This window comes from Ovis canadensis, chromosome 22, assembly GCF_042477335.2.
Source record: "Ovis canadensis isolate MfBH-ARS-UI-01 breed Bighorn chromosome 22, ARS-UI_OviCan_v2, whole genome shotgun sequence".
NCBI lineage: Eukaryota > Metazoa > Chordata > Mammalia > Artiodactyla > Bovidae > Ovis > Ovis canadensis.
Genome location: NC_091266.1, coordinates 61,739,986 through 61,759,660, shown reverse-complemented (window position 1 = coordinate 61,759,660; position 19,675 = coordinate 61,739,986). Strand labels below are relative to the sequence as shown.

The 19,675-nt window shown below is 48.9% G+C and overlaps 1 protein-coding gene across 2 annotated transcripts in view; it reads right to left on the bottom strand.

The window, feature by feature from the left end:
* Positions 1 to 19,675, bottom strand: part of DOCK1 (dedicator of cytokinesis 1) — a 568,995-nt gene that overhangs the window by 386,959 nt on the left and 162,361 nt on the right. For both annotated transcript variants that reach the window (XM_069566865.1, XM_069566866.1), the window contains exon 24: positions 1,526 to 1,596. In XM_069566865.1, coding sequence (XP_069422966.1) covers positions 1,526 to 1,596 — 71 coding nt within the window. The remainder of the gene's footprint in view (positions 1 to 1,525; positions 1,597 to 19,675) is intronic.

Here is a 19,675-nt window from a genome sequence, read left to right as displayed (position 1 = left end):
GGAAGGCAGGCCCAGAGTGAGGCCATGACCCACCAAACCTCAGCTCCCCATCCATTCCGCTTTCTCCATATCTGAGGTTCTCAAACAGGAGCATTCATTGGAAGCACCTGGAGGGATCTTTGAAGCCAAATGGCTGCACCCCACCGCAATTTCTAATTCAAAAGATCTGGGAAGGAGCCCGACATTCAGCAAGTCCCGGGACCCAGTGGGGCTGCTATTGCCTTGACCACTGTCTGAGAGCCGGGCGTGCAGAGGCCTAAGCGGGCAGACACGGTGCCCAAGGGCCCGTTTGTTCCTCCTTTTCTCATCGAGCGCCTGTTAAGCTAGAACTGGCACTGTCGGTGCCCAGGGGCCACAAACAAATGTGTCCACGTGGGACACTAAATCCTTGGGCACATCAGACACGAGATGATTCATGAGGTGAGCAGCTCCCCAGGAGCCCCTCACCCCTCACTCCCAGAGCAGGAGTGACCTATGGTGGACATAAAGTGCAGGGAGGAAGACCGCTTTTCACTCCATTTTTCACTCCATGGGGACACAGGGCCCTGTGCCAGTATGTAGGGGGGCTTTTCTGGCTGGTCAAATGGTGCCATTACCTGGGGATAAGTTTACTGTATCAACTGTTAAATCAAATCGCCAGTCCAGGTTCGATGCATGAGACGGGGCGCTCAGGGCCAGTGCATTGGGATGACCCTGAGGGATGGGATGGCGTGGGGTGGGGAGGGTGGGGGTTCAGGATGGGGGACACATGTACACCCATGGCTGATTCATGTCAATGTATGGCAAAAACCACCATAATATTGTAAAGTAATTAGCCTCCAATTAACATAAATTAATTTTAAGAAAATCCAATCAAGGATCAGATGAGGACTGTGCTGTGATGTCTGGGGTCACAGAGTCCATGTACCCACTTGCTCATGGCACCTCTTTTCCAAATGCAGTGACGTCTGCATGGTGTACACCTGAGACTGGGCTTAGACAGGGATGGTAGCAACACTGAAAGGTGAAAGGAAGGATTCCATCCCCAGCGTGACTCCGAGGTCTGACAGCCAACGTCCACCTTGCCTGGAGTTTGGTTTGGTTTGGTTTTGGTTTTAGTATAACCTTAACTGACAACCTCCGGCTGCTCTGTCTGAGGTTCACTGCTCTCGGTCAGGAAACCCCTGGAGAGAAGCTGTGTGGAGGAGGTGAGACACGAAAACTAAAGTTCCTGTGTCAAAACGTTTAGGTGCAGAAAACAAAACCCAAACCCAAGAACCATGAATTGAATTTTCAACTCTAAAGGATGCAAAATGCCAAATTTGTATTATTTATGCGTGAAGCTAAAATTAATCTTCTAAAGAAACTACTGTGACTGTTGATAGATGATTCCTTTTTCACATAAAGACATAATGAGCTAGAGCATGTTCCAGAAGGATTCAGGGCACGGACCTACGTGGATATGAGCCAGAACCCTGGGCATCGCATGAACTAAAGGAAGCCAAGCACGGTACGTGGGAAGCCTTCGCCCTGGGTGCTTCCTTACCTGAGCTCTTTGGGATCAAATACCAATTTCACATCGTTGACAATAGTTGGCAAGTACTTCAGCGCTGCCCCCTGCAAACCAAGAACAGAGAAGAAGGTTGGGCGTCACGCAGTTTGGCAAATGTGAACACAAAATCGCAACCATTATGAAGAACCAGAGGCACATCAAGAAGGCAGCACTTCCAGATGAGAAGCTGACAGCTAGACACAACAGAGACAGAGGGGTGATAAAAAGCCTCTGATACACAAACAATGGAGATTTGTTACATGGTTATCCTGACACATAATAGTAACAACAGCATTCCCTTAAACCAATATTCTTTGCTTGCTCTCTGAATGCCTGAGAAGTGAAAGTTGAAAGTTTGTCGCTCAGTTGTGTCCGACTTTTTGCGACCCCCATGGACTGCAGTCGGTCAGGCTCCTCTGTCCACAGAATTCTCCAAGCAAGAGTACTGGAGTGGGTTGCCAGTGAATGCCTACACTGCGCTAATAAGCTTTTATGTGATTTTCTCCTTAACTCTAAGGAAGTTACAGCAAAAGAATACCTGTGCCCCCAAGCCATCGGATCCACTGCAGCGTCCCACTGCCAACAATTACAGTGATTGCCTTTGTTTCACTGCAACAATGACTGCCTGTGTATCTAGGTCTCTTAACTTGGAATCGTTTTCTTCTTTAGTAACTTTATTTCCCTTATTCATATTCCATATCTTCTAGGAAACCCATACTTTCAAAAACTAAATTGACGTTAATAACAATAGATTCTAATACATGCCCTGCACTATGCTGCTGCTGGTGTTTTAGTCATTAAGTCGTATCTGACTCTATGCAGCCACACAGACTGCAGCCCACCAGGTTCGTCTGTCCGTGGGATTTTCTAGGCAGATTGCCATTTCCTCCTCCAGGGGATCTTCTTGGCCTGGGGACTGAACCCATCTCTTCTGAGTTGGCAGGTGGATTCTTTACCACTGAGCCCCAACCTGGGAAGCTCCTGCACTGTGCTAAATCCTTATATGTTTTATCTTTAATTTCAACATAAATCCTACAGGAAGTTCGCTGTGTTGGAAGGCAAGGTAACTGACAATGGGGATGTTAATGACTTTGCCCCTGATCTCACAGTTAGTACTGAGCTGAGCTAGAATTAAAATTCAGTTTGGTGGGGGAAAAAAATATATATCGTTTGGTGGGAAGCCAGAGCCTCAGTGCCCATCATTTATAACTGGTTGGGGAAAAGTCCTGGAATTTTAAGAGTCCTGACCCTGGCTGGGATTGACCCCCACCCCTGCCTGTCACTCTAAAGGACTCCTTCTATCAGGCTGGGCGCCCTTCCCCCACTTCCTGAATGAAATGGAGGGAAACTATTTTCATCTAAATACCTCCAGGGGCTGCAATAAAGCTCAGAATCTAATTGAAAAGAGCACTGGATGAAGAGATAGTGCCACACCTATTACCAAAAACAGTTGTCAGCATTGTTTTCCAAAAGCAAGTAGGCAGAAACACATTTTAAAAAGAATACCCTGAGTATATACGGTCAACTGATTTGCAGCAAAGGGACAAAGGCGCCGCCTCCTCCAGCACCAAATGAAACTCCTTTCATACCTCACTCCCTATATAAAAATTCACTTTAAATGGAACTTAGATCCATAGATCTTCTATTCTAAAACCTATAAAATGGCAGAAGATACTTGTGAATTTGGGCTAAGCAAAGATTTCTTTCACATGACAACAAAAGCATAGTCCCTAAAAGAAAGGAAAAGTAATCAATCATATGTCATCAAAATAAAGAATTTCTGCTCTTCAAAAGAACTTCTGCTGAGATAACAACAGATGAACCACACACTAGGAGAAAATAACTGAAAATCACACATCTGATAAAGATTTATATCCACCATATACAAAGAATTCTTAAAACTCAATAATAAGAAAGCAATCTTCTGCCCAAAATAGGCCAATGATTTTTTGAAGAGGCACTGTTTACAAAGAAGATCCATGGGTGACAAATAGGTACGTGACAAGCTGCTCAGCATCACTAGCCACCAAGGAAATGCAAATTAAAACCACAAAGAGATACCACTAACGTCTACTAGAATCGCTAAGCCAAAATTAAAAAAAAAAAAATCTGACCATACCATGTGCTTTCTGGAGATGCTACAGGTCTGAAAGCAAACTGGATCCGCAAGTTTGAGAAAGCACTCCCCATGCAGCCCAGCAATCACACTCCTGAGACGGGCCCCATGGAAATGCAAACTCGGGTTCACACAAAACCTTGTGTCTGAAAGTTTACAATTACTTGAAATTGTCAAAACCTAGAAACAACCTAAATGTTTTCAAGAGGTAAGTCCCTACAATGGAGCATGCCTCAGCCATGAAAAACACCAAGACTTGAGTCCAGGCAATGGAGCACAACACAGTCATTAAAAATACCAGGATGTGAGTCCCTGCAATGGGGTACAACATAGTCATGAAAAATACTAGGACATGAGTCCCTGCAATGGGGCAGGACACAGTCGTGAAAAATACCCGGACGCTGTTATATATGACATGGATGAACCTCAAGTGCATTCTGAGATGTAAGACAAGTTCAAAGCTTCAAATTGATTCCATTTTTAGAACATTCAAGAAAAGGCACAACTAGAGGGAGGGAGCACACCTCAGGGGCTTCCCCGGGGATGGAGTCTGGGGAGAGCTTATCCCTAGTGAAGGACTGAAGAAGGCAGGTGGTGGTCAGAACTCTCCTGTATGACTATGTACAAGCTATACCTTACATTTTTAAATGAATAAAAATATATTTACTAGAGGGACAGCCATGAAAAACGCCTGAGAGACTCTTGGACCTTTTAACACTGGTGTCCAAGAGTTAAGCGGTCAGATTCAAGTAACTTCAAAGATGAGTTCCGGTTTCCTCTGGTGTCACCTGTGAATTTTCTGTAACTGCCAGACACTTCTCTAGGAGCTTGCCTCTCCTGACAATAAGCCCTCAGCACAGCCAAACGAGAGGCCTACCACCAATGCCTTTCACAGATAAGAAAGTGAAGCCGTTTGCCAGGTTGTGGAGCCAGTCTATCCACCTCCAGGGTGAGAGTGAAACCACCCCACAAAAGCTTCTACGCTCCACAGTCAAGATGCTCAAGGACAGGGAGGCAAGGTTACCTGTCAGTCTGCACGACAGGGCTTCCCTGGTGGCGCAGCGGACAAGAATCCACCTGCCAGTGCAGGAGACACGGGCTCAGTCCTTGGTCCGGGAAGATCCCACACGTCTCAGAGCCACTAGGCCTGTGCACCACAACTGCTGAGCCTATGTTTTAGAGCCTGGGAGTTGCAACTACCGGAGAAGGTGATGGCACCCCACTCCAGTACTCTTGCCTGGAAAATCCCATGGACGGAGGAGCCTGGTGGGCTGCAGTCCATGGGGTCGCTAAGACTCGGACAGGACTAAGCGACTTCACTTTCACTTTTCACTTTGACTTTTCACTTTCATGCATTGGAGAAGGAAATGGCAACCCACTCCAGTGTTCTTGCCTGGAGAATCCCAGAGACGGCGGAGCCTGCTGGGCTGCCATCTCTGGGGTCGCACAGAGTCAGACACGACTGAAGCGACATAGCAGCAGCAGCAGCAGCAGCAGCAGTTGTAACTACTGAGCCCGTGAGCTGCAACTACTGCAGTTTGAGTGCCCCAGAGCCTGTGCTCTCTAACAAGAGAAGCCACTGCAATGAGAAGCCTGCGTACCACAGTTAAAGAGAAGCCCCCGTGAGCAGCAATTAGAGAAAGCCCACGCGCAGCAATAGACACCCAGTACAGCCAATAATAAAATGCAAATACATAAATAATTTGTAAAAAAAAAAAAAAGTCTGCACAACAGACTTATCGGTGTCTTTCCCCCCAAAGGTAATCCCGTCCTTCAATGCCGGCCAGGTCAAGGAATCCCAACTCCCCGCTTCGAGAGGCAACTTCTGAAAAGAACCTTAAATGGAAACAATTTCATTCCTGTTTCTGAAGTTCTGCTTCAACTACCTCGGAGTTGCTTTGAAAAACTGAAAGATATTTATTGTGACATTTAATAATAAACGTTTGCACAGCTGAGCGCTCAGGCCTGAAACTGTCTTGTCTAGTTTGTGAGGGTCCCCAGAGGGTGAGGACCCATCAGCACCACGATTTTCATCCTGAACCCCACGAAGCAGCATCTGCCTGCAGCAGGTGATAAATACCAGCTCACAAGGACCAACAGACAGCGGCAAACCAGGCAGGCCTTCATGGTCCACCCTCGGCTGCCCAGGGCTCCCGGGGAACCACGTTAACCAGGCTCCCGAGGGCTCCGCCACCTGACGTCACAGCGACACCCACAGAGGGCAGGCCAGACCCACTGTGACCCCCAAATGCTGGTTAACAGGGCATCCTGCCGGGTGACCTGGATCCCAGGGAAGTCACGTCTCACAGTTCGTGAGGATGACAGAGGTCAGAGAAGAACATAAACCCACATCGGTCCCGGATGACACAAACAAGGATGGGCAGACAGAACGACGTGAAGGCAGGGGTGTCTCCTCCGCACCCCACCTCCAGCTCCCCATCGCTGGTGGTCCCGGGCTCCACGCCACCCTTCACTTTGCCGTGGTGACCACTTCAGCCTCTCTCTCCTCCAGCCCAGGATCCCAGCCCCTCCCCACTCAGCTCACCGCCTTCAGAGGAAATCAAAACCCTCAGGAAAAATGGGACGCGTGGCCCTGCCCACCACTCAAGCCAAAACAAATCTGCCCAGACACCTGGCCTCTGCCCATGCCTCCAGGCGAAGGGAGGCAGCACCTGGCCCCACGGAGGGGAGCCCCCCGCCCCACTGTCTGCTCAAGGGCCTCCTGTGTTTCCCGCCCTGCACTCTCCAGGGGGCTCAGTTCTCACCCCAGCGGCCCCTTCCCGTCACACGTGTGCACACCATGAAACCACCCAGAGCCCCACGCCCCACACCTCCCTGCCCTGCACAGATGGTTCCCAAGCTGAGGGCTCAGTCCCGCCGCCCTGCAGGCTCCTTGCACCTGCCCTCAGCCGCCACCCCACCTCCATTCCTGCCCGGGCCCCAGGGATGCCAGGCCGGGCCCCAGGTGACTTCCCGTGACACTGCTGTGACCCCTCACCTCCCGGGGCAGCCACCTTCCTGTGTCCCCTGCCCCTCACTGAAAGGTGGGTGTCCTAGCTGTCCTGTTCTAGAGTTTTCGCCTCTGTCCACAGACCCCCCAGGAGGACCCCCTCCATCCAGCTTGACTCCTAGTGTCTATCTCTGGGGTCACCTCTCTCCTGAGCATCACACACACACACACATCCAGCAGCTGCTGGGTTCAGGGCAGTCTCACAGAAGCTGAAACCCCCTGCCTCAGATGAGATCCCATCCCACGCCCTGATGTTCCAGGCTCAGGGCACTGCGTCCTGAAACCCCCAGGTCACAGCCTCCTGCTCTGTATTCCCTACAACCCACTTCGGGCCAATCACAGAGCCTGGTGGATCCTCCTGATCCCACATCCCTTGCCTTTACTGCTTTCTCCATTCTTAGAGCTCCCACCCTGGTCCAGGCTACTTCTGTCTCCCTCTGTCAGGAAGCACCCCCTCCCAAGGGAGCTCCCGCTGGCACTCTGCGCCCCTCAAGGTCACGGCTCACTCGCAGCCGGAGCCACTTTCCTAAGAGGCAAGTCTGACTGACATCTGAGGGCAGTACTGCTCTGCTCCTGACCGCCCAGCAGCCTCCGAGGCTCTGGCCCCACCTCCTCCCTAGCTGTCCTGGTCGGCGGCCTCCAACTCCACCTGGTTGGCGACCCTCTCCAACCACGTGGAGCCTCTCCCAGTCTCCCCTCATCCCGGGCCCCTCTGCTAACTCCGAGGCTATGTCCATGCTGCTCCCTCTCCCTGGGTCACTGTTCCCGTCCCTCCTGTCCTTGCCCCAAACCTTGGTGACTGCTCGGTCCTTAGCTTAGCCATTGTTTTCTCCAAGGCACACAGATTCCAGGTTAGGCATCCAGAAATATTACTCAATGGGCCACGTGTCTGTCTCCCCCAGACCAGGGCCCCACAGCTGTGGTCCACCCGAGGGCCCTGGACACAGTAGAATCCCCAGGACTCACGAACTGACAGCTGTTTAGTTGCTTAGCCGTGTCCAACTCTTTGCGACCCCATGGACTGTAGCCCCCTGGATTCTCCAGGTGAGAAAACTGGAGTGGGTTGCCATTTCCTTCTCCAGGGCATCTTCCTGACCGAGGGGTCAACTCGCATCTCTTGGGTCTTCTGCTTTGGCAGGCAGATCCTTTATCGCTGAGCCACCAGGGAAGCTCCACTGACTGACAGACCTTTGCACAAAAGCACCTTCATCTTCAAGACTCTCTGCCTCTCTGCTTTCCATGCACAGAAATGGGCCATGTCAGCTGATACACGAAATGTATCCCCTCCAGGCTGACCAGCTGCCAGAAAAGGCAGGGTGAACCCTGAGGTTCCCCTACCCACCCCGGGCAGCCTAGGTCTCCTGAAAAAGCATGTGCCATCACCCACGCTTGCTAAGGGCCCAGCCAGCTTTGCTTTGCCCAGTTCTAATACTGGTTCTTTGACGAGATCTCTAAGTGTTTAGGTTGTGTTTGGGTTTCTGCTTGCGCCTGCAGAAAAAGGCTCTGGGCTCCTTGGTGGAGTCCGGCTGCTCCACTGAATTCAGGTCTCTTTCAAGTGCACGGGGCTGCTGCTTCAAGAGCCCCTTGAGATGTGAGCTCCGGGCAGACAAGGCAGGGCTCCTGCCTGTGATGGAGGCGGCTGGGAGGAATCTCACCTGCAGAAGATACCTCCAGAAACAGAAGTCCCCAGTGCAGACAGGACAGGGAGGCAAGCGGCCAACACCCAGGAGCCGGGGCCCCACCCTGGACAAGGACTCAGGCTCTGAGTCAGGCTGCTGCCTACGCCTCGTAGTGTGTGGACTCAGGAAGAGGGCTTTCCAGATACCTCCCGGTGGGAAAGGATGCAGGTTAATAGTGGTTAACAGGGCAGCCTCCAAACACTGTCAGGAGAGTGGAGGGTCCCCACAGAGATGATGCGACACCCCAATTCATCACAAGTGCTCACAGACGACAGCCAGGGCCACCCCTGGGTGTGGAGACCAGAGAGCATGCTCACAGACAGCCAGGGCCACCCCTGGGTGTGGAGACCAGAGAGCATGCGGCTGTGTGCAAATGTGAACACACAAACTTTCACGGGGCCTTCCCTGGCCTTCCAAGGCAGGGAGTGTGGGTTCAATCCCTAGTTGGGTGAGCTAAGACCCACACATGCCTCAGGACCTAAAGAACCAAAACATAATACAGAAGCAACAGTCTAACAAACTCAATAAAGACTTTCCAAAAATGGTCGGCATCAAAAAAAAAAAAAAAAGCTTCTTCAACGTGCAAAACTCCATTCAGTGAAAACCTTTACAAAGTCCTGATTAAAGCGGTAAATAATATGTAGAATCATTTGCCAACTCTCAGAGACAGAAAGGATGACAGGAATACAGAGCACTGGGGAGGTCTGCTTTCTGCTGTTGTTTTCTTTGCATTGCTTTTGGTGAATCGGTTTCTTTTTTAAACAAAGTCTTGCTCAGAATGTGCAAGGCTGTTTTGAAAGGGAGGGGAGAGGCCGGGACCCCACCCAGGCCTTGGCGAGGTTCCCTGTGGGCCACTGGAGAGACAGCCTCAGTTCCCTGAGGGTGAAGGGCAGGGAGGGGACGGGCCGAGGGGACGGGGCCTCGGGGATGAGCCCAAGACACAGGGCTGAGCTTGGAGGAGAGTCTGTTCCTCCATGCCCTCTGAGGGCGTGAGCTGGGGACCACATAACCTGGGCTAACACAGCCCTGGGATGGGGCCTAAGCAGGAACAGAGACCAGCACAAGAGAGGAAAGCAGACGAACTCACTGTCTTCAGCTTTGTGTATTCGTCTCCTGCTTTTTAAGTCATCAGGGAACTTATCCATGTTTGCTTTCTAAGGAAGTTTATTCCTTCAGATTTGACTTTAAATGTACCTAAATTAAGGAAATGGCAGCTTAAGTCCTGGCTGGCATTTCTCTTTGAACTTGGTAAGGCTTTGATCTGCCCACGTGAGGAGGGACTCTAATTCTAACTGTATTTGGGCCTCAAACACAGATGAAAAAAAAATGACCCACTGACACGCTGAGAGCACACACTTGAATCGCCTTCACACTTGGGCACAGGAAGGCTTTAAGTAAAACAGTTAATTACCACCGAAACCTATAATAGGGCTCCCCACACCACTGAGCAGGGACTGAAAGGCTGCAAGACACAGACAGAGACAAGAAACAAAATTGGGGCCAGTGGCAAAGCTATTTCTACTTATGCTAGGGGAACCACGCTGACTGAAACCGCCCACCCTGGCCAGGCACCACAGTCACCATTTGCACGAGTTGTTTTATGACCGGGAGGTCCTGGTAAGGAACATGGAACTAATAAGCCACCACCGACTGGAAGAGTTTGGGAAAGGTCAAAAGGAGACATCACATGTCTGACCACCTCCCAGAATCCTTCTCTCTGGCATCCATCTTGGCTGGACAAGGTGGGTGCCACCAGGAAGGACTCTGAGTCAGAATGACTGGCTAAGGACAACCCCAAAACTAATCCCATCACCATAAAAGCGGAGACTGCGGGCCACATGGCAGAGCAGTTCTCCTGGGTTCCCTTACCTTGTTGCTCTCTGCCCAGGCGCCCTTTCCCAATAAAATCTCTTGCCTTGTCAGCACAAGTGTCTCCTCAGACATTTCATTTCCGAGTGTTAGACAAGAGCCCAGTTTCGGGCCCTGGAAGGGGTCCCTCTTCCCGCAACACGTGCATTTAAAAGACAAGCAAGTTGCTGAGTGTCCCTCTTAATATTAGCATCCTCACTTAACATCCAGGCAATCAAGAACTTATGGTATCCACAGACTTACCGTATGATCCAGGAATCCCACTCTTGAGCATTCATACAGATAAAAACTCTAACCCAAACGGATACACGCACACTACTATTCACAGCAACACTATTCACAATGGCCAAGACCCAAGCAACGTAGATGTCCGTCACCAGTCGAATGCATAAAGAGGATGTGGTGCGTATATGCAGTGGAACATTGGTCATCAATAAGAAAGTGAAATAACGCCATCTGCAGCAACATGAACGGACCTGGAGATGGTCACATCAACTGACGTCAGTCAGGCATAGAAGGTCAGATATCCCATGCTATCATTTATGTGTGCAAACTAAAACAACATGATACAAAAGGAAGTGGAAGTGTTAGTCACTCAGTTGCATCCAACTCTTTGTGACCCCACAGAGTGCAGCCCACCAGGCTCCTCTGACAGGGGGATTCTCTAGGCAAGAATACTGCAGTGGGTTGCCATTGCCTTCTCCAGGGGATCTTTCTGACCCAGGGATTGAAGCCAGGTCTCCTGCCTTGCAAGCAGATTCTTTACCATTTGAGCCACTAAGGAATCCTGATACAAAAGAACTTACTACGAAACAAAAATAGACTCATAGAAAGCAAATGTGTAGTTATCAAAGAGGATTGCTGCTGCTGCTGCTAAGTCACTTCAGTCGTGTCTGACTCTATGCGACCCCATAGACAGCAGCCCACCAGGCTCCCCCGTCCCTGGGATTCTCCAGGAAAGAACGCTGGAGTGGGTTGCCATTTCCTTCTCCAACCAAAGAGAATTAGGGAGGAGTAATTTAGGAGTTTGGGACTAGCACACTACTCTGTATAAAACAGATCAACAATAAGGGCTCTATAGCACAAGGAACTATACTCAGTATCTTATAATAACCTACATGGAAAAGAACCTGAAAAAGAATATGCATGCGTATATAGGCGTGTGTGTAACTGAATCCCTATGCTGTACACTTGAAACTAACATAATATTCTAAATTAACTATACAATTTAAAAGAGAAAGAGAGAATCATCTCTGAGAAGGGTAACAAAAAAGTATAATTTAAAGTTAAAAAAGAAACTCATGGTATCGTAACTCTGAGGAAGCAAAGTGTGGTCAGAACTGAATCAAATGGACAGAAAACACACTGCAACTGAAGTCCTAGAGAGAAAGAAATGAAACACATAAAAGAACTATGAAATGGCAGAAAACGCTTAAAGTTTTCTAATTGCTGAAATATTTCAGGTTAAAGAAATTACATTTTATACTCTTCTCTAAGCAAATTTAATTGTCATGCATCTCATGAGAATGCCAACTTAATCCAAACTGTAAAACAAAACAAAAAAAATGTATTTTCCATCTAGTATTGGTTTAACGTTGTAAGTGTCTCTCTATCTAAAAATATTACTACTGATGAAGACTAATAGACACTATTTTAGGGTAAAGTTCAGGCTACATTATTCAGTATAATTATTTTAATTAAACCCATTAGCATATCTTTATATAAGATTACAAGAGCTATCGGTGATACAAAATAAGTTTTTCTTGAATAATGTATGAAGCAATTATTAATTTACATATTTCTCCAGAATACGCATAAAAATGATTCCATTTGGAGGTTTGAAGTTAAAATATATACGGTCCACAAATTCTCCTTTCAGACGTCAACATTCCATCTTTGGAAGATGTGGGACATGACCAAAGAGGCTCAGAAGAACCAGGCTCAGAAGCAGTTAGCAAACTTTGAGCATTTCCTGCCGTTTCATAGTTCTTTCGGTCATTTCATTTCTTTCTCTCTAGGACTTTGGTTTCAGTGTGTTTTCTGTCCATTTGATTCAGTTCTGACCACATTTTCCTTCCTCAGGGTTGTGAAACCATGAGTTTTGTTGTTTTTTTTAAACTTTCCTGATACAGATAAGCGTAGTAACACCAGTTCAGCCAAGAGGTTCCCCTGGACCAGAGCTTGCATCTTTCATAGGGAATAAATTAAACACAGCAGATGACTGGACATGATGGCTTCATGCAGTTAAATGATGGAAGCACACTGGAGAGATTCAAGAACGTGACAGTCTGAGCCACAGTTAGACACAGAAGAATCCGGAACAAAAAGAAAGACAATGGCAGTGACTGCTTTTGTTCCTTACGCTGCATTCAATCAAGACTACCTACATCTTCTGTGTCTTAACTCTAAAAATACCTCTTCTCTTTGTAACCAAGCTTCCTTGAAGCAGACTCTGGTCTTTCAAATAGCATTCCCCGTCTCGAACGCCAACGCGATGGTTCATGCAATCCTGACTGACAAGTGAGCAGTCAGAGGAGATCACTAGAAGAGTCATTCATGGAGCAGTTTCAGGTTTAACTATCACAGAGTCCAAACCAAAAAGCTAACCAGGAAAGCATTCTTCAGTGAACCCAATGCAAGCCCCTACTCTTAAAAATCTGTTACAGCCAATAGTCATGAAATGGTGGTCGACATCACTAACCATTAGTGCACATTAGCCTCAATGAGATGTTACTTCACATCCATAAAGATGGCTACTATCAAAAAAAACAAAAATAGCAGTGTGGAGCCACTGTGGTCTCCTCAGCCTTCTAAAACCCATTTGCTAGGAACTGACTCATGCAAAACAGAGGAGACTTTCCGGAATCTCAGCAAGAACAAATCTGAATTAAATTATGAACTCTTTTTTTTTTTTTTTCACTTTTTACCAGCACAGCCATATAGCGAGGAGGCCCAGCAGGAAGGGGGCGATCCTTTGAACAGGACTCCACCGCCTCCAAATTGGTGAAAATTGGTTACCTGTCTAGACAGTTTCCAGGAAGCAAAGCATGCCTTTCAAATGATGGCGATTCCCTGAAACACACTTGAAATTCAGAGACGAAAATGGTCCGTTCAGAGCATCTTAAAGGCTAGCACCACAGTGAGGCAGTTTGGAAAACAGCGACTGAATGGCCCAACACACCACCCTCGTGTTCTACTCAGACACTGAAGACTCTCACGGCGGACACTTGGAGGAGCATCAGCAGGCAGGCCAAGGGGCCCGGCAGAGAAGGCAGGATGCAGGAGGGAGCCTGACTCTCTCTGCCCTCCCAGCACCTCCCACTGTCGCCGAGCCCCAGCCTACCCCAACTACTCCCAGAAAAACCATTAGAGGTGATGGCCAAGGCTGTGGAGACACTCAGCATCAGACACAGCCTAACAGGTGAAGAAAGTCCTCTCGTAGAGAGGAAACCGTGAAACAGACAAGGGCCCAACACGAAGAACCAGGCCCTCCCTTCCACTCCCGCCCTAAGCCCACGCCCTGCACACACTGGCTGCCCTGTACCCAGGGCACAAACCAGCCCACAGTGGGTGGAGCTATGTCCCCTCCTCAACAAAGCATGTCCCACTGCTAACATCAGGGACCACAGAAGCAAGCTTACTTAGAAACAGGGACTCGGCAGCTGAAACCAAATTAAGATGAGAGCACACTAGATCAGGGTTGTTTATTTATTCATTGGGCTTCCCAGATGGCTCAGCAGTTAAGAACACTCTTGCCAATGTAGGAGACATGGCTTCTTCAATCGCTGGGTGAGGAAGATCCCCTGAAGAAGGAAATGACAACCCAGTCCAGTATTCTTGCCTGCAGAATCCCACAGACAGAAGAGCCTGGCAGGCAACAGTCCACGGGGCCGCAGAAAGTCAGACAGACTTAGCAACTACAGCACCACAAGCTGGAGGAGAAGAGAGAAGACCCTCAGAGTCTTCAGAAAGAACGTGGCCCTGCAGACACCTCCAGAAGCACGAGATGACACATTTCTGAAGCTTTAAGCCATCCAGACTGCGCTCACTTCTTAAGGCAGTCCTGGGAAATGAATGCACCTCCCATCCCAGGACCAAAGGGAAAGACTTCTCCCGCTCCCTGTAGTGAAAGACGAAAGTGGACTTTTATTTTCCATCTGTCTCCAACCAACAGTTCTGCAAAATAAAATGAAGATGATTTCCCACTAAACCAAAATGCCGCTTGGATGACACAGCAGTGCCCGTCACCGCAGACGTCTGTCAGCATTTACTGTCAACACTCCTGCTAACCACGCTCGGAGGAATAAACCAGGCACAGGCAAGGGTCTGAGACCACCTGCTTTGAGTGACACAAAGAGCAGCAGACCCTCCCTGCAGGGGGAGGGACAGGCCTTGATCAGGGATGACACCCCTGAGCGGGGGGAGGGACAGGCCTTGACCAGGAATGACAGAGCCAGGATTCCACCTTTCCAGGCTTGAAAACTGACACGTCCTTCCCCACCTGCCTCTCCAGCACACCAGTATCACCACTGTGGTCACTCCAGTATTTATGGTCTCGCCAGCCCTGTCCAAGAGAACCTCCTGCAATGATGGACACAACCTAAGCTGCTCTGTTCAATGTAACAGCCACTCGGTACACGTGTCTAGAGTACCTGAAATATGCCTAGGGTGAACAAGGAGGGGAAACTCTGGCTTTATTTATGTTGAAAGGATTTACACTTAAACACGGCAATCCAGAGCCGAGAGACACACCATAGCTGCATCCCACAATCTGCTCCTTTTATCCCAAAGTTGGCCCCTGAACCCCGGGGTAGGGCAGTACTGATTTCTCTTGGTTTCTCCCAGAGGATGAATCTTGTAAGAATGAAACGGGAACCTGCAGGAAGAGGCCTGATGCATGGCCAGTGCTCAGTCATTTCCTGGAAGACAGGGTTCAAGTCTTCTTGGCCCAGGGGCCCGCCCATGTCACAGGTTCCACAATTTAGGAGGCTATAAATAATACTGATGTTGCCATCTTTGATTAGGAATCCTGGGTTTTGACAGGAAGCCCTCCTGGAAAAATATATCTGTTGTAATTTCTAACTTCTCCAGATTGATTTGCTGTCCCATGACTCTGACCTCACGTGTTCTCCTTCTCTTCATTCCAGATACCCGCTCTCCTGCTCAGGGAAAAACGCTGCGTGAACTTGAACCCCTTGGGCCTCGAATCTCAGTGAAGATCCTAGATGTCCAAAAACATCAAAGACGGCCCTGCATTTGCCCTAGAGAGAAAGGTTTCACATAAAGAAGGAGGGGGCACCTTTCCACATCAACTTGCATGTGTAATTTAGGAGTTCATACAAGAAAAAGAAATGCCCATTCCTCAAGGAATTAAAGAGAATGACCGTTTGACCCAGCAGTCCACTCTCAACTCTCTCTCTCTGAAGAACAAAAACAGGTGTTCCAAGAAAACCTTGTAGCAGAACGTTCGTAGTAGTAGGATTCACAATAGTCAAAAAGTGAGAACTAATGTCCATCAACTGATGAATGGATACAGTCTAGTCATAACATAGAAACACGATTCTGCAATAAAACTGAAGGAAGTACTGGCACAGGCTACAACACAGATGACCCCTGAAAATATACCAAGAAGCCAAGAGACAAACATGTGGAAGACAAACACATGGACACCAAGGCAGGGGAGAGAGGGCTGGGCTGAACTGGGAGGCTGTGACTGACATGTATACACTATTGATATTAATACTATGGATAAAACAGGTCCATATAGTAAAGGCTATGGTCTTTCCAGTAGTCATATACAGTTATGAGAGTTGGATCATAAAGAAGGCAGAACACCGAAGAACTGATGCTTTCAAACTGTGGTGCTGGAGAAGACTCTTCAGAGTCCCTTGGACTATAGGGAGATCAAACCAGTCAATCTTAAAAGACATCAACCCTGAATACTCTTTGGAAGGACTGATGCTAAAGCTATGGCTTCAATAGTTTGGCCACCTCATGCAAACAGTCAACTCATTGGAAAAGACCCTGATGCTGGGAAAGACTGAAGGCAAAAGGAGAAGGCAACAAAGGATGAGATGACTGGATGGCATCACCAATGCAATGGCATGAACTTGGGCAAAACTCCAGGAGACGGTGAGGGACAGGGAGGCCTGGCGTGCTGCCAGGGGTAGCGAAGAGTCGGACATGACTTGGTGACTGAACAACCATAACAATAACATAGATAACTAATGAAAGGCCACTGCAGAGCACAGGGAACCCTACTCAGTGCTTTGTGGTGACCTACGTCAGAAGGAAATCCAAAAAAAGGAGGATATATGTATATGTATAGATGATTCACTTTGCTGTACAGCAGAAACTAACACATTACTACAGTAAAGATTATACCCCAATACTAACTAAAATCCAATAAAAAATTTTTAAAAAGGAGCCAGACCTAAGAGGCCACACACTTCAAAGTGTCACCTACACGAATACCCAAAATAGGCACATTCTTAGAGACAGAAAACAGATGAGAGATGGCCAGGGGCCGAGGGAGGGGGTAACAGGGAGTGACCCTAATGGATTTCCTTCTGGGTGGTGAAAATGCACGGAAACCAGATAGTGGTGACGGGTTCACAGTATCATAAATGTACTAAGTGATCGCCTTTAAATGGCTAAGATGGTAAATTTTACCTACATACATTTCACCACCAGAAAACTAATTGAAAATATTAAAAAAAAAAAAAAAACAGAATGTGCTGTTCCCTACCCCACCCCCACCTACTATAAATGGCACACAGGACTGCTCTTTACTTAGTAATTCAGAGGCACTGTCTGTCCCTCGAGCTGTAACACGGGGGGCTGACCCTCATGATGGTTTCCAGGCAAGACAGACCAGCACCCTGGAACAGCAAGGTGCCTCAAACTTCCTCTAAAATGAGGCATGAAATTAGTCAACGCAATGATGATTCCAATGTCACTGCCTGGTTCACCGGGAAAACCACGTCTCGCCTGAAGCAAGCCACCATCAGCACTTTAATTAGAGCAAAATGTGAGACAATCCGCCAAAGCAGAAGTGCATGGAAACCAGAAAGGAGAGGCACGCAGATATCCCAACACCGACCATTGTCCTGAAATGTCACCCCGGAAACCCCTTCTATAGACTCTTCCATAGCTGCGTCTCGGCAAACAGTGACGATGCAGGTCAGAAGATTTAAACCACGCGCAACCAAATTAAGAACTCTGCAAAAATGTACTCAGAGGCAGAGAAAGGGGGATTTTTATCAATGCTGCCCCAAATAAAGAAAAGCTTGGGGTTCGGTAATTAAAAATATTTCTGCAGGTCAGTCTCTTCTCCAAAGGAAAAGTTGGTCAGGAAGACTAATTATGGCTATACCAGACACCAGCTCGGGGCGACGTCTCTCTTGGAGACCCGAGTGTCTGGTCCCCTGCTCGCCTGCCCGCCTCTTACCCCAACGGCCGCCCTGGCCTCTCAGCCAACCATCCCCATGGCCTGGAAAGGCAGGACCAGCCTGGAGCCGGGACGCAAGCAGCGGCCTCCCCTGGCCGGGGTTTACTCTCCTAGAATCTTCGATGCAGGGCGCCTGACTCCTCAGTTATCCTGAGGGTCCCCCAAACCGGAAGAGGTTCCCCAAAACCGGAAGAGGTTCCCCAAAACCGGAAGAGGTTCCCCAAGACCGGAAGAGGTTCCCCAAGACCGGAAGAGGTTCCCCCGAAGTGGAAGCATGCTGCCATGGCAGGTAAACAGGGGAACGGAAGGAAATACAGTGGGTGCACCGAGGACGTGAAAGCAGAAAAGAAGGTTGGGGGCTGAGACCAGCCAGCAAGGAGGGGAATGGCTGAGGAAGTCGTAGGTCCATCTGTCCTGTCTGCATGGAAGAGGGGAATGGAGAGGAACTCGTGGGCCTGCTCCAGAAACACAGGGGCTCAGAAGGAACAGGGCCCCAGCACAGGGCTGCATGGGCCCAGAGGAACAGGCACGGGAGGAGGAAGTCAAAGAGAGACCAAAGCGGGTGGAGCCCCGAGGACAAAGGAAACCTCAGCAGGGTTGTTTCCAGGAGAAGAGGGTCAAGGGCCTGGATCAAGCTCTGGCCACCTCGGCAAGATCCCTTCCCCTAGGCGGCGGGTGAATTGGGATGAGGAGGAGGGTAGGAGGTCAAAACCAAGCTCAGGAAACTCATCGGTACTTGCGGTTACAGGGGTGAGTCAAAAAGGGATGTTATAGCACCCATGGACCAAGTGACTTCCAGAAACCCCAGACCAAGGTGTCAGCAGGTGGGCACCCCCTTGGTTGTAGACAACTTCCTTCTCCCCGTGGGTTTCCTACGTGTCCATGACTTTTTTAAGATTTTTTTTTTTTAATTTTGATGTGAACCATTTCTAAAGTCTACTGAATTTCTTACAGTACTGCTTCTGCTTTACTTTTCATTTTCTGGCTCTGAGGCATGTGAGATCTTAACTTCCCAAGCCACAAACACCAACATTGGAAGGCAAAGTCTCAACCACTGGACCACCAGGGAAGTCCCTGTCCATGTCGATTCCCTCCTCTCACAAGGACTTACGGGAACAGGGCCACCCTAACTACCTCACTTCCCCTTAACTGCCTCCCTAAAAGCTTTGTCTCCAAATACAGTCATACTTGGAAGGACTCAGAACAGAGCTTCCAGTATGGATTTGCTGGCTACACAATTCAGCCCAAACATACTGTTACCTCTTCTCCCTTCTTTGTACAAATGTACTTGTTTATTCATAAAAGGATGCTTTTTCCTCTACTTAATGGCATTCTCATTGTTATAAGTTGTTCAGCATAGAGCATAGACAAAACCTCTTTTGAAAGAAAGTGGGGAAAGCTCAAAATCTGCCAACAAATGTGTTCTTTCAAAAGTACCTTCTCCAACCACCCCCACCCCAGCCGCAGAGCATACAAGCTCCCATCACGATCACACACAGACCCCTGGCGCCCTGGCCTCTGACAACAGCGCCTCGCAGGTCCCTGGAGAATCAGTCCTGGCGATTAGAGCCCACGGGTTATGAAACATTAGACTCGGCACCCTGAGGCCAGAGATGGTGCTTCTGTTCATGACTGAATTCACCACAAGGTACCCAGCACCTGGCATGCAGGAGGTCACAGCACATTGGTGGAAGTAAGTGCAAAAGGTGATCATGGCAGGGTGGAGTGGGGTGGGTTGGGAGGGGCGGGTTTCTGTCTAGTTCCTGCTGGCTGCTGGACAAAACAGAGAACGAAATCCAGAGCAGGCTGATGTTCTGGAGAGCAACGCCATCCCCACCCAGGAACAGACGTCATCTGGATGTCAGGACCTGAAGAGCTGGCCGGGGGGCTGTAACGGCACACAGAGCAGGCACACAAGGATGCTCTGAGGATGACGGAAGGGCAGACCAAGAGAGATGTCCCCTCTGCACACAGGGCCCTTCTGCCCACTGGGTCTGCTCACCAGCCCTTCGCTGCCCTC